The sequence below is a fragment of the Ceratotherium simum genome, chromosome 5, assembly GCF_057802395.1.
Source record: "Ceratotherium simum simum isolate JZ-2026a chromosome 5, ASM5780239v1, whole genome shotgun sequence".
In the NCBI taxonomy this organism is placed as follows: domain Eukaryota; kingdom Metazoa; phylum Chordata; class Mammalia; order Perissodactyla; family Rhinocerotidae; genus Ceratotherium; species Ceratotherium simum.
Window position 1 is genome coordinate 21,042,394 of NC_141904.1, and position 16,150 is coordinate 21,058,543.

Consider the following 16,150-nt stretch of genomic DNA (forward strand, 5'->3'; position numbering starts at 1 on the left):
ATATGCTTTGTCTCTCTCTACTTGAATGTCAGCTCTGTGAGGGCAGGGACTTGTCTACTATTATAGCCCCAGTGCCTAGCATACAGTAAGTACTCAAATATTTGTCAAATGAATGAGTGATATATAGAGGCATACAAAATATGCTGGTGTGACTTTAAACGTTTCAAGGTGAGAAGATTCCTAACAGTAAATAGTATTGTTAATCCATCCCCGGGCCTCATATGAGATAACGAAGAAGCCTCTACCAAATAAGATTAATTGGCCTTTGACCTATGGATTCTTTATTCCTTTCCTTTAATAATTTAGGTCATTCTTGACTGGATCCTCTCTAGTTACCACAAATCCCTTCAAAACAAAACAGGAAAAACAAAACCACACAGTTCTTATAATGATGATTTCAACAAGAGATTGTTCTTACATCTCAGCATTTACCAAGGCTTTTTAAATGATGATTTTTCACTGATTAAATGATGGTTCTAACATCAACTGTTAAGGCACCAGTTGATAAACTCTGGCAGTAAGTTATATTAAATTTGTGGCTTCCAGTTAATCCCATATTATATTTTTGAAGTAGGTTTTTAGTCCAAGTGAATGAATGACCTTGCAAACGATGCCATTAAATTTTCTCATATTTCAACACACTGCCTGTTTGGTTTATCAAAGGAATTTTTAATTCCTTTTCTTGAAGTGTTAAGAGCCCTGCTCTACTTTGGGCTAGTTGCAGAACCAGCAAGCATCCCTCATTTAATTTGTTGATAAAGAGTTTTTAAATATTGCCAGCCAAAAAGAAGTAATCTTTGTAATAACAACTCAGTTCCTTCCTTCAAGGAACAGATTTTTCTTAAATAATTTTAATAATAGTTTTATATAAGGAAGAATGCTCAGTGTTTAGATGCATTTGTTGGAGCTATGTTAACGACAGTGTCCCAGTGCACTAAACCTATGCTTTAACAACACCCTTTTCTCTCCCACTGAACAGATTGTATAGTGGAACCCTGGTGCATGGACTATGCCAACAACTGCTAACATCGACCTCTGCAGAAAGTCTTCTGAGCATGTGTCCGGAAGCAAAGCAACTTTATGAACATCTGTTCAATGCCACGAAGTCATATGCCCCTGCTGAATTATTCCTACCAAAGGGTAAATCAAATTCCAAAAAAAAAAGGCAAAGGAAACAAAGTACCAGCTGGTCAAAGAACAGAGTGGGAACCTCAGACACTAGATGTTGGTATGAGGGAAGCAACCGGTTTGGGCTATTAATGGTTGAAAACTTGGAGGAACATATTGAGGCCTCAGAGCTTGAATAAACCCAGTCTGCAAGCAGATGTAATTCTTACTTAAAATTTTTCTGTTACCTCCCTTCAAATGATTAACTTTTTTCTTTAGAACTAACCTGTTACGAGATAAACATCGCAATAGGTAATCTTTGAATTCCAAGGTATTTTGTATTCTGCTTTTAATAAATACAACCTGATTTAAGAAACTTCTGTATTTCTTAAACACATTTGAAAGCATGTTTGTACTTCTTGTTCCATTTCAGTAAGTTAATAATAATAGTCTATAACCTTTAAATTGCAGCAACTCAGCCAGCTATGTTTTCAAAAAGAATAGAAGTCCTACTTAAATTATTTCCTGTAAGCAGAAGCTGGGTTATTATTTCAAAAAAATTATTTTACAACTGTTTTCTCTTCATCCTTTATTGTGAAAGATCTGGACCTTAGAAGATAGAAGTGAAGATGCCAGACAGAAAACTATAATACCTTTAAGTACTTAGTAAATGTGACCCTGGCAGAGTTGATGAGCACTTTAGATATGCTCCAAGTTTTAAAGCAGAAGTTCAAACTGTAATGGCCCCGACAAAATAAGAAACAGCATCCTGAGCTGCTAGATCTAGAAGAAGAGGAAACACTAAGAAATTAAAATATTAGAGATATATGCAGCAATACCAGAACTAGGCCATTTTTTTTTATACTGCAGGTTTTGACCCATTTATGTGATGTGAAATTAGTGAGCCATAACCAGCTATTTTTAAATGGAAAATATCAGATATGCATATCATATAATAGATGGTTGTGCAAAATGTATTTCTTACTGTGGATTGCAGTCAAAAGATTATGAAAGGCACTGCTCTGGAACACACTTGAGGCTGCTAAAATTACAAATACCAACAGAATTGTGAAGGTGCTGGCCAGTTCCAAATAAAGAACTTGAAAATAAAAAAGAAAGTGGAATGAATATATTTGGGCAAGATCTGAAAGTATATCCTGACCTTCATTTTATTTGTATTCATACAAATTGTGTTCTTCCTTTCTTCTCTACTCCCTCTCTAGTACATTCCACCAGTAATAACCCTAAACATGGTTTTAGGCTGCCATTTTGACCAGGCCTATGTTCAGTTCCTAAATCTGGTAAACAATTTTCTCCACTTTCCTAGAAGTACCATACTCTGAGAGGAGTAAGCCCAGCTTTGGCCAGTGTTACATACACACCTCCCAAGTGTTGACTAGCTTTAGCCATTTACAAAAGGCGAAAACAATCTCATTTGCTCCTAAAGTTGTCAACCCTAAAGACTGGCTTCTGTTTCAAATAAGAATTCTTGAAATAAGGAAATTTTTGTTTTCTGTTTTAGGAGTGAATGGGGCTCTGTAGTAAGGTTGTTTTTATCATCTCTAAATAACCATCTCTAAAGAGATGGTTATTCCCAGAAGAATCAAGAAAAGAGCAGTCGTATGCATCTATTTTTGCGAAGATATGTATTTTTCAAGCAAATAGTGGATCTAATGGGGACTATAAGCACATAAGACCTTTGCTATATCAAAATTCTCTTTTCCTTGATTCCTGGAGTTAGAGGCCAATCTGGAAATTATACCAATTTGAGTGTCCTATTTCCTGGCTTATCATCAACACTGCTTTGTAAAACCATCAAGCTCACACAAAAAAACATTCATTCCCACTTCCACTTTGGCAAATAATTGGTTTGACAGGCACCAAACTGAAGAGTGTATGGGCTACAGAGTTTAATTAAAAGTCAACTGAATTTTATCATTCATCTTTTTCTTTCATTAAAAGGAGTTTTTCAAGCAAAGCGGCCCTCCTTCAGCAGACATAAGAAGTCAGGTTTCCTTTTCTTGCCATTGCACTCAGGGCCATTCACTTGAAACTACCCAGTCTCGTAGTAAGGGAGTTAAAATCTAATAATATCCATTAACTCTTACTCTCTGTGAAAATTCAGGAAAGTTGCCTACCCCCATATATATCTTATGTGTGTATTAAATGAGAGGTTACAAGCACTCCACGAGATATCTGAGGTGGTTTACCAAAGAAATATGACCTAGTACCTGACCCCCAAAAGTCATACTTGTGTAAGCTGCTTGGGGAGACACCACACAATGAATTAATAAGAGAACACTTTATGGGGGAGCTGGCCTGGTGACATAGTGGTTAAGTTCACATACTACGCTTTGGTGGCCTGGGGTTCACAGGTTCGGATCCCCAGCGCGGACCTACGCACTGCTTATCAAGCCATGCTGTGGCAGCGTCCCATATAAAGTAGAGGAAGATGGGCATGGATGTTAACCCAGGGCCAATCTTCCTGAGCAAAAAGAGGAGGACTGGCAACACATGTTAGCTCAGGGCTAGTCTTCCTCCCCCAAAAAAACCAAAACTTTATGAAGCAATCTGTCAGGTACAAAATGGCAACGTGCAGACTGAATGCTATAATAAGATGACAGCAGTCACCAAGATGGTTTTTTTGTTGCTAGTGCCATCAAATTGACTCCAACTCTGAGTGACCCTGTGTACAGCAGAGCAGAACCCTGCCTGGTCTCTTTGCGCCATTCTCTCACCTTTCAGCGCCATATCAGACAATGCTCCACTGCTATTCATAGTGTTTTCATGGCCAATTTTTTCAGAAGTGGGTGGCCAGGTCCTTCTTCCTAGTCTGTCTTGGTCTGGAAGCTCTGCTGAAACCTGTCCGCCATGGGTGACCCTGCTGGTATTTGAAATACTGGTGGCATAGCTTTCAGCATCACAGCAACACGCAGCCACCACAGTATGACAACCGACAGACAGGTGGTGTGGTTCCTGACTGGGAAACAAACCCAGGCTGCAGCAGTGAGAGTGCCCAATCTTAACCACTAGGCCATCAGGGCTGGCTTCACCAGGATAAGGAGAGGTTAAATCAGAGGCTTCTCAGACCTGGCTTTTGAGCCTGGCTTCAAGAGAGAGGGATGTAATGCAGATGAGGTACAGGAGGCAATGGGAGCACCTGTGTAGAAGCAGAATGAAATATGTCCCATATTCCATATGGAAAAACTACTGTTTCCTATGTTTTCAATCAAGTCTTTAGGTCTTCCTCTTTCTGATTCAGTTCTAGCTAATGAAATCTCACCTGAGGCTTTGGAAATGTAAGTCTTTAATCAGCAGTTTAAGTAACAAAAGGAACTCTAGATAGCTAAGATGAATAAATTTTAGGAATAAAGTTGGAGAGAGAAAAACACTATAATCGTGTTCTTTGTTTAGTTGTGATAAAATTATCCTTGAACTTTATTCGTCAAAGCCCTTTCTGAGAGACCTGGAATTGTAAAGTTGAATCTATCTATCTATATATCCTGTAAATACAAACTCTAAAGGCCTTTTACGATAATTGATATGACAAAAAAGAATTCACATTAAGTATTTGAATTTGGATTTCTAATTCAAATTAGTAACAATTTTAAAAGATAAAGACCTTTATAGCTAGAAAGGTCTTAGAATTATCTTTTCATCCTTTGTGCATAAAATAAATGAATCAGTGATTATGCCTCAGTTACCATAGCTAAAAGATGAAGATCAGAATAGTTCAAGTTGCTAAGGATAAAATGACATATACTTTTAAGTTACTTAGCATAGTGCCTGGCACTAAAAACACGCAATAAATGATAGCCATTATTGTTACATCCACACATGAAAACCAAGAGCAAAGCAAGGGGTCTGGGAAGAAGTGAGAGGGTGCTGAGCAGAAAGATCAAGGCACGATGAGACCAGTGGTTGCCAGAGCTAACAGCAGAATTTTGCAGAAGCAAAGGAGATCAACACTATCAAATATGACTAAGATGAGAAGGAAAGAATGTGAGAATATTAAAGCAACTGCACCAGAGCTACCAGGCTGAAGCCACCCTGGAAAGGGGAGAAATGCCAGGAGAATATGAATAGGCAGCCAAGCTCAACCTCAGAAAATAATGAAAAAAGACCAGAAGGAACTGTTCCTCTGTGAGTACTTGTGCTCCTCCCGCCCATTTTTCTTGTCATCAAGGAACTTTTGTACAAGTGTTTTAAAACCCAAATTGAAAAGCCCTGGATATGTTTAAAGTCAGGTAAAAATTAAGAGCAGATATTACCCACTTCCTGGAAATTTCCTCTTCCTGCAACTGCCAGAGTTACATCCTGGCCCTACCCCATAACCCTAAGGAGGCCAAACCTAGCTTTTCCCCTTAGTGACGTTTCCAGAGTTCACTGGGTGCCATGCTCTAACATATGCTATTTGGCTGGCTGGTACACAGGGAACCCAGAGCAGAACCCGGAAAGCAGTCACTCCAAAGACCAGGAGAAATAATTTCACTTTCGTAAAAAGGACAAACTCGCACTAGTACCTGTCTCCAAACATAGTGACCTTGTATTTTTAATAAGGTGAAAGTGGAGTAGTTGGTATTTATCTCATAAGGTCTTTCGTTGATTCATTTTAGTTAAGACAGCTGAAAATCATTCTGCACCTTGTACCAATTTGAAATTAAAAACTATTTATTTTGGACAGATGTATTACAAAGATGCTTTCCCACTTTCAGCAACAGCTTTCTGAGCCATACAGGATAAGTAAGTTGCTTTGGCATTTCTTTCCAGATCTGAATAACGCTAAAATTCAAGCCCATCCAGCTGTAAAAATTCTAAGAAGAGAACCTCATGCTGAGGAAGAAAGTTTTAAAATTCAGGGGCCCGCCTAGTGGCGCAAGCAGTTAAGTGCGTGCGCTCCGCTGTGGCGGCCCGGGGTTCGCTGGTTCGGATCCCGGGCGTGCACCGACGCACCGCTTGGCAAGCCATACTGTGGCGGCGTCCCATGTAAACTGGAGGAAGATGGGCACAGATGTTAGCCCAGGGCCTACCTTCCTCAGCCAAAAAAGAGGATTGGCAGACGTTAGCACAGGGCTGATCTCACAAAAAAAAAATTAAAAAATTCAAAGGCATGACATATACCGGTCTGTTAAAATGGGAGAAACAGATGAATGAAGTAATGCATGGAAAAGTGTTTCCAGTTAGTTTCACTGGATTCAGTTTTCAGGGAGAGAAATCAAATTTCACATGAACATGTTGCAAAGCACCTGCAATCACTTTTATTCCTAACTAGTCTTGATAACAGGTATCTGGTTAAAATAGCTAAATCTCTCAATATTTATATTTTTATGTATACATACATATATTATGAAACATTTTTCACTTTGGAGCCACTTGGAGATTTCTGTGTACAATATAACCTATTGTCATCAGGATCAGGGCACACCTAGGAATGTTCGTGCAAAAAAAAAAGAAAGCTGATCGGAATTATCAATATCAGATTTTTGATAATTTGTAAGACTGACTCTGAAAAAATTATGCCACCACGTGAGCTAGCACACAAGATTAGGAAAACTTTTCAAGTGTGTTTTCACATATAATGAGTGCTTTCTGGAGGATTAACTGAGGTGCTGGTTCTTCTTGAAAAACTGCTGTGTGTCTGTCTAGGCATTACTATCACCATATCTCCTTCTGTCTGCTTCAAGTGTGTTACACAGTATGGGGGAATAAATCAAAAGATGCTGATAGGAAAAACAGAAAGTCTACTTTGCACAATGTCTCAATGCTTGCTATCATGGATACACAGTAAATTAACTATATTGCATGATAGAGGAGGGGTTATGTGGATTAATTTACCTGTTAGCAGGTGAACTTGCTCAGATGTGGAAACTTTTTTTGAGTAAATACATATTACTTTGAAAAACTGGGAGTTTGTAAATATATCAATGAGAACTGCTGTAAATTACTACTAAAATTGCTATAGTAATACAGCATTGTTATGCCTTCATTAAAATACAGAACTCTGTTTTCAGATTTCCTATTCAGTTGTCATTCATTTGTGTAGGGTGGGATGTAGCTGGGAAGTCGGGGAACCAGGGTTCTGTTGTGGATATGTTAAGTTAGACATACCTTTCAGGCGCTTAAGTGGAGAGACATCTGCTAGGCAGTTGGATGTATGTCTGGAGCCTAGGTTAAAGTCTTTGGGTGTTGAGATTATGAAATGTTTTCCTCTTCTACTCCTCTATTGATGAATATTTGCAATGAGTATGTCATACTAGTATAATTACAGAAATGTTTGTAAAGGTTGAAGCCTCTAGGAAGGATGGCCTTTAAGAGAGCAAACTTCTGATGTTCCCTTGTCTTGCCCCAAGAAACTATGCAAAACAAGACGTAAAAATGGCGGGCAAGGAGCCTTTGGTGTTGAAATCTGGGAATGGTGACATCCACAAACCCAAGTTTCCAATCACAAAGTAGCCCTTCAGAAAGCTCCTAGATGTATGCAAGTTGTTTTTTTAAAGACAAACTAAAGAAACTGACCCTATTATAATAACCATAATCTATTTTATAAAGCAATAAGTCAGACAGCCAAGGGTGGACTGTAAGAGGAATTCACTAAGAAATACTGTCATAACTTTACCTAAGAAATGTGATAAATACAATGCAAATAAATATGTTTTGGTTTACAATGTTCTGTTCTGAGGAAACGAGTTACAGAGTGTCTTTTACCCTAAGACTGAACTGATATTTTGGTTTGTACTATTACTAAACTTTGTCTTCCCTAAGCAAGATAATATACTTTAGCCTATTCAAGTTAAGCCTGTTTCTGTGTTTGTGTTAGGAGGAAACAACCAATGAGAGGGAAGCCTCCACTTCTCTTTTACATCCAACTCTACAATAAAAGCTTAGGTGAGTGTGGGTGTGTGTGTGGGGGGCGGTGTGTGTGTGTATGTTTGAGTGATGAGGAGCACAACTCAGATGGAACAACAGATCGTAACACTCCACCCATTATAAGAACATCATAAGAACAAGGAGCCTTGGTGATGAGGTGGGACTGATAATAGCTGACACATCCTCCCTGCTGATGATGTTCTGAGAACAGACTGAGACTCTGAATTCTCCACATAGGAGCCTTGGTGGAGACTCAGAGGAGTCACTGACATCAAATCCGGTATGAAGTGTATCCATCCCAGAAAGAACATGCTGTTGGGAGATTGGAGGACAGAGAAAATTGATGCCACTGCCTGTCTGGTCCACTGAATGCAATGCATAGGCCTATTTTCCTCTTTCTGAATACCTATATGAGTAGGCCACCTTTTCCTGTAAAGGGCCAGAAAGTAAATATTTTAGGTTTAGTGGGCTATATGGTCTCTGTTGCAACTACTCATCTCTACTGCTGTAGCACGAAAGCAGTGATAAACAATACGTAAATGAATGTGCGTAGTTGTATTCCAACAAAACTTTATTTACAGATCCAGCAGCAGATGGATTTGGCCTGCAGGCAATAATATGTCAACCCCAAAACTCAATCAATAGCTCCAGGTGGGTGAGTTAGGGAGGTATTAAAATAAACTGTTTCCCTAACTTGTAACACCTCTAGCTAATTCATGGTCCATCCAGACCTGCTCCATGTAGAAAGACACTTATAAATTCTAATGCAATCCTATTATGCAACCATATGGATGAATATGAGAAAGGAATATGAAAACATACTCATTTATAACTCCTTAAAACTTGATCAAATAATGCTTAAATGTAAAGTTTGTCATGTTTTTCCTATCAAGCATACATTTTCTACAATCACCTATTTGGTTCTGGCCTGCTATACATTATCCCAAGGATAATATTTTGTAAGTTGTTTCACATTATGCTTTTAAGATGCAGACTTGATGAAAAAGAGCAAATGGTCAAGGCATTACACTATTTTCTTTATGACCATAAGATGGCACCAAACTGTCACTTCTCAATTAATGGGCACTTCAGTATACTTAACATAGGGAAGGCCTTAATAGAAAATTGCTTTTAACATAGTTGAGTGGATTGGTATTTAAAAAAAAAAAAAACTATTAAAAAGCAGATTGTGTTTTGAGTTCAAAAGCTGGAAATACTCAGAACCCAAAAATGGACCTCTAGGCTCGTGTAGAAAACTTTGCCCAATTTCCTGCACTGTGTACTGTTACTATTGTGAGATGTAGTTTCCACTCAGAGGTTTACTAAGTAGAACAACGCAATTATTGCTGAAGAAATAACGGTGATGGGGCAACCCTGATTTAGATACGAAAGGCAGTTTTGCCAGGCCTAAGAGCCATGGGGCCACCACAGAAATGTGGGCCTTGGCCAGGAAATCTGTCAGTTTGGCTAGACTTGAGCCAAAAGGGATAGGAATGGTGAAGTCAAGTGTATACAGTGACCTGTACATGAAACAATGTCTACCTGGAGCAGGTGTACAAACACAGGCAGTTACTATACTCACGTGTACACAGGAACATTGGCAGGTTTAGATTAGAAAAGAATTTATAAGGATCAAAATTAATAGGGCCAGCCCTGGTGGGCCTAGCAGTTAAGTTCAGCATGCTCTGCTTTGGTGGCCTGGGTTCGGTTCCCGGGTGTGGACCTACACCACTCATCTGTCAGTGGTCATGCTGTGGCAGTGGCCCACATACAAAAAGAGGAAGATTGGCAGCGGATGTTAGCTCAGGGCAAATCTTCCTCAGCAAAAAAAAAATGTTTAAAAAAGTAATGGCTGGGCCGGCCCCGTGGCTTAGCGGTTAAGTGCACACGCTCCGCTACTGGCGGCCCGGGTTCGGATCCCGGGCGCACACTGATGCACTGCTTCTCCGGCCATGCTGAGGCCACGTCCCACATACAGCAACTAGAAGGATGTGCAACTATGACACACAACTATCTACTGGGGCTTTGGAGGAAAAAAAAAAAAAAGGAGGAGGATTGGCAATAGATGTTAGCTCAGGGCCAGTCTTCCTCAGCAAAAAGAGGAAGATTACCATGGATGTTAGCTCAGGGCTGACATTCCTCAACAACAACAAAAAAAAAAGTAATGGCTCAAATATTTTTCACTTTCCTCCTCAAACTTCACCACTTAAATTTATTTTGAATGAAAAGATTATATCAAATTTCTGTCTAGATATCAATGAAGTGGCTTGGACTTAAATTTTTAATGCTTTCTAAAAAATAAAATCCCACAATTTTATGCCCAAACTTATGGCTGCATTTATTCTTAAAATATTTACAAGAAACCGTACTACACAAACACACACATCTTTAGAGCAATCTGAAAAGGCCATCCTGGTTGGCTCTTCACCTGGGCTTTGAAGAACAGGTAAAAATCTGATTCTCAAAATTGAGGCAGAGGAAAAACAACTTCATGTTGAAGAAATACTGTCCAAAAAGACAATTAAGTAGATTGTGTTGCAACATTGTGTGGGATGTGAGGCTAGAAAGATCCAAGGAAGAATTACGAGTACAATGGAAAAGGAAATTAAAAAAAATTAACATTTTTTTCTACTTTTCTGCCATAAATTACTTGTTTGGAGTAAGTAGCTATTTTCTGCTGTTACTGGTATTCACTTATTGGCTTTCTACACACAGCAAACTTCAGTCTAAGCTATGCAGTTCTTTGCTATATATATTCTCTCACCTCTTGAGAGTGTCTTACTGCAAATATCAAGATGTACTACCAATAATTCAGATCAGTGTTTTCCAGTCAGTAATCTTACTAACAGATTCATTTTGACAGCTCTACAACAAAGGAAGCTGAAATATTATCTTTTCTCCCTACAATTTGAATTTATATAACTGTTTGCTGTCTCTTAAGTAATAACTTAAGAACCTATTTTTAAAAAACATCTTATTCTGTTAAAACTGAGTTTACATTCATTTATTGCTTTACTTTTAGCAAAAAAAAAAAAATTGACGCTTATAACAAGAAATTATTTTCCTACTACATTACAATTAGTCAGTGATGGCTTTAAATGATTTTGTGCTAGAAACCTCGTCTAACATGCCCACTGGGAAACCTTAAGGACACCACAAACTTCACATTTCAAATCCCACTAAAGGCTGCTCAGCTTTGGTACTTCTCCCAACAGCTCTACTATGCAAGGCAGAAAGCCAGAAACTAACTGGGTTATCTTCCACATTTTCCTTTTCTCCTGTCTGGTCATGTCAATGCTATCTCTTAGAAGATAGAAATTCCAAGCCTTTCTCTCCACAGTGACTACCACAGATCAATTAGTCCCTCTACCCCTTAAGCTTCTACAATTCTCTAATGAGTCTCCCTGTTTTGTCTTTACAATTCACCCTCTGTGCTTTTATCAGCATGTTACAAGACAAAAATCCAAACTCACATCACACACTTGAAATCCTCCAGCAAGCTACAAGTCAAATGTCTTTACCTTCACCACTAGGCTCCTGCCTATCTGTCCAACCCCTCACATTATATACCTCCTGCCTTAACATCCCAAAACTCCATGTGGTTTTCATCTGTTCCTTGCAGCCCCTACCAACACCTCTGCAGAGGCTGTGCCGTTTGGTTACAATGTCCTACTGCTTCTCTGCTGGAGATTCCTAACTTAAGGCTTGAATCAGATGCCACTAGTTCTAGGAAATTTCTTTGACAACTTCCTCCCATGAAGTTATTTCTCTCCTTCGGCTACTGTAGCATGTGGGGCAGCATTTACTACTGTACCAGATTATTTCACATTGGTCTCCAGAGTTAAGACTGAGAACTCCCTGAAGGCAAGATACTACCTCTTATTTCTTTATAAATCTAAACCTACAACAATATTTGCACACTACTATATCTACATTAATATCAAGGACTGGTTAACTATTATCCATTATAAACAACCACCAACTCTGAAAACCAAAACCCAAAATAAGGTTGTCCAACAAGAGCCAACAGCCATGCCAAGTGCTAACTGAGCTCAAGAAAGCTTAATTATCAGAATGATCTGTTTGTCCAGTGACAAAGCAGTTAGGATTAATATTTATCCACACCATGTTTTAGTATTCAAATCAGCTACTGTTTGGACTGTAGTTTAGTCTAAAAAGGCATTTCAAAGATTTTCAAATGCCAGTGTCAAGGGAAATTTCCAGTAAAATGTGTGCTGGATTCATTTTAATGTATGTGTATTTTTTTAAAATAAATGTGCAAAGACCACTACTAACTTTCATGAAACAGCTTGTTAACAGTTACAGGCTCTGCTAACCCTGTCCATGAGCTCTTAAAGGGCAGGGATGCCATCACCTTTCTATTCCTAGCACACTGCAGCTACCAAACAAAGTCTAATGAATTGACAATCAATTCATCCAAGTTTTTGGGTGAGTCATATGTTGAAGTAAAATGCATAAGAATTGCCAAGTGACAAAGGCAGAAAGCAAGGTAAAGTTAATTAAAGTTCTTAGATATGCTATTTATTGTTTGCCACCAATTCATTTCACTGAGAAACTTTTTTTTTTTTTAAGAAAAGAAACTGGGCCGGCCCCGTGGCTTAGCGGTAAAGTGCACACTCTCCGCTGCTGGCGACCCGGGTTCGGATCCCAGGCGCGCACCGACGCACTGCTTCTCTGGCCATGCTGAAGCCGCATCCCACATACAGCAACTAGAAGGATGTGCAGCTATGACGTATAACTATCTACTGTGGCTTTGGGGGGAAAAAATAAATAAATAAAATCTTTAAAAAAGAAAAAAAAAGAAAAGAAACTATTTTGAGTATGGCCAATACTCACTCTCTTTATGTCCTATATAAAAGAGATCAAAACTTAAAGTGATTTCAGAAAGACTACCAATGTAAAAGATGTACCTTCCATGGGTATGAAAGGTAAAAAAATGTTATATCTTTGTGAGCGTGGTTACTGCTATTAAATAAAGCCTGTATCCTGAGGAGGAGGGCGGGGGGTAGGTTGCCTGGTTTCATTTTGTTTCATCTCTGGGTCATGCAATGCCCAGTACAAATATTAGAGAACACACTAAGCCTTCTCTGCAGCCAGTTTTAATCATTTGAGAAATGTCTACCTAACTGGTGAATTATTTCAAGTTCCTTTCTTTTCTTCCCTGATGTTTAATCACTTTGGGGCCAAATAACTTCATCAGGTAGTCTAACAGGGAAAAATCTAATAAGTTAGTATTGTTAGGGACTGCAGCAAGTCCTAATGCTAGGAAATGGGGTAAAACTTTAAAATTTAGATACTAGCACATTTCAATTATCCATGCTAATTTGGAAAATATACTATGGAAGATATATATACAAATACTCTAATTTGGTGTTATACTATGGAAAATTGAAACCTGAATGTAGTATATCTGTACTGTACATTTCACTTCTTTTTAAATCACAGATTCTATACACTATAAGTACTGCCTAATTTCTCTATCTTCAATATCCATATGATTTTAATGTTAACAGTCCCAACTGGAAGGTCATTTACTTATGAAATCTTTTTTTTCTTTTGGTTCAAAAACTGAATGAAAGGATAGGCACATTTATTTCATACAAGTCCTACTCTGAACCTAAAACGCAAAGCAGAAGATTGACGTGCACTTAAGATGTATTTCAAGTCTTTGTAACAAAAGAAAAATCATTACAAAATTTAGTTGTGAGACATCACGTCACTAAAGATAAAATTGATTAGACAATGGCTTCTATGTTCCATCTAATGAGATGGAACAATGTACATCTGACTATTGAGCCTTAAAGGGTAAAGTAGAATAAACTGCAGATATCTCAGCTCTTTACACTCCACTATTTCAGTAACCAGGACTCAAAGAATAGATATTTTCCCTATCATTAACAACAATATTTCAGTGCTAATACTGGCAGTTTAATATTGGTGACAAAAAGCAGAGAATGATTTATCCTGACAGTTTAAAAAATGGAGAATAATCATAAAATACAAACTCACTAACTTCAAGAAGAATTAAACATGCCAGAATTTGAGACTTGTTTCTGTTTCAGAGAGAAATATTCAACAGGAAATCGATTTCTAATTTTGAATTTCTGGCCCAAATTTGCTGCACAATCAAAACAAATTACCTACACCTCATCAAGCTATTATAAAAACTGATGGCATTACAAGAGCAAATCCGTCTATTTCTCTAGGATGCCCAATGAAACAGAGAGGGCAGAGAACAAATGATGGAAGTAGGAGAAGGGACAGACTCAGAGTTGTGCTGCAATCTAGGCCAAAGAAGCTCTAGATACTTGAAGAGCAAGGCCAGCACAGAATCGTCCACGTACACACTGGTTCTGAAACCATTTGTTTGGGGTTGGGGCTTTTTTATTCTGTAATTATAGCACTCTATACTTCCTAAGAAAGATGCTTAAACACGTAAGACATTAAAATTAATAAAATTCAGTTATTCAGTTGAGGTACTTGGATTTATATTAAGAGGATAACAAAATGATATTTGACAAAGTATGCATTTATATTTAACTCAAAAAGGAGGCATAACACGTTAATAATGTTATAAATTTCAGCCCAATCAGTCTTAAATATTTTTGACTCTATGACTAAGTGTTAATACAGACATGGCTACCCTAACTAGAATGCTACTTGACAGCCCACTATTAATTTTGCTAGACCAAAGACTCAGACCTAAAAAAAAAAAAAAAAAAGCAACCATTTACACTTACTAAGAAAAGCAAACATTTACTTCAAATTGCAGTATAGGCTTTTCAATCACAAAAAGAAAGAAAAGAACAGTGATCTGACAGTGGTCACATCCTGTGCAAAAAACTTGAGATACAAAAATGGTAACACAAGGTATCTGAGCTGCTTACATTGCAGGAAAAAGGAAATACAGTAGCTGAAATATGGCACTCCTGGGAATCAACTTCTAAACCAAATAGAATGCCTTTGAAATGATTAAATTTATTTGTGTATTAGTAAGAAAGCCCATCACCATAAATAGTACAATATTTAAAAATAAAAAAAAATATTTATATCTATCTAAGATAGATAGTGTATTTGTATTGTTAGACCTCTTTAAGTGCGAAGGTGGTTCAGGTTTGACCCTTTTTTTTTTTAAATTAAATAACTGCCCATATGCTTTATAAAGTTCCACTCAATTGCAAAAGCCAATTTAAATCAAGGAATATGTTATCAAAGTTGCATAATTTCATTTGGGACTGCCAGCAGGTTAAAGTCTCAAATCAAATCTTTAACAGTAATGCTCATTTTTGTCAATGAAAAGTTAAAAAGTTCTCAAATCTTCATTATCCTCTTGAACTTGCCCTTCTAAATGGTCCTCAGACTGCAATTCCTAGTTTGCAAATAAAAGAATGCAATATGCATCATACTTCAAGAAAAGACGATGATGTCGAACTAACATGCTTCTGGATCTTTTCCCTGCTCCTTTCAACCTTCTTTATAATTTCAGCCACTATGCACACTGACGAGGTGAGACCCAAAAGAAACAGCAGATCTACAAGAGAAAATAAGTTGGGTTTTACAATTCTTTGAAACTTAAAGTTGCAAAGCTTAATATCTTACTTTTTTATAGCATTTTACCAGTTTTTTAAATACATAAATGGTTGCACAACCATTCCATGAGGTAGACACAATCAGCCTCAGTTTAAAAGTAAGGAAAGTAAGATGCAAAGGTATTAAATGACTTATTGAAAATCACAAAGCTAGGCAAGGCAGCAGCCAGAGAAGGAGAATCCAAGTCCTCTGACTACTTTCCCTGAACCATAACCTCATAAGCATAACCTTTAACAGTAACACAAACTAGAGTTTTCTATTTAATAGATCAGTGATAAATAACCTGACTGAAAATGCCTATCTGAAGACTACTTAGAAAATTGCATCTATTCCATTTGAAAGCCTAGAAGAACTCATCATTTAAAGACCATGTCTTTACAAAAGTATCCATGCTATCTCGTTCTTATTTACTGCTTGAAAGATTGCAGCTGTCTCCTTAAAACTCCATTTTTTTTAAAGAGGAAGGAATGTGAATATGAAATTATTGAAATGAAACTACGTAAATTTTAACTTAAAAAATACAGTAAAGCCATATAACTTATTTTCATAAATATCCAAATTAACT

The 16,150-nt window shown here is 37.7% G+C and overlaps 1 protein-coding gene across 6 annotated transcripts in view; it reads right to left on the reverse strand.

Moving 5' to 3' along the window:
- Nucleotides 1-16,150, reverse strand: part of ATP2C1 (ATPase secretory pathway Ca2+ transporting 1) — a 138,024-nt gene that overhangs the window by 1,347 nt on the left and 120,527 nt on the right. For 5 of the 6 annotated variants that reach the window (XR_015552173.1, XM_087430568.1, XM_014789652.2 and 2 more), the window contains one exon: nucleotides 15,402-15,526. Coding sequence is in view for 5 of the 6 variants with exons in the window: in XM_087430568.1 (XP_087286694.1) it covers nucleotides 15,402-15,526 (125 nt within the window). In the remaining variant the exon portion in view is untranslated. Of the gene's footprint in view, nucleotides 1-14,508; nucleotides 15,527-16,150 lie in introns of those variants that run through there. The other variant, XM_087430569.1, reaches the window with a different exon arrangement.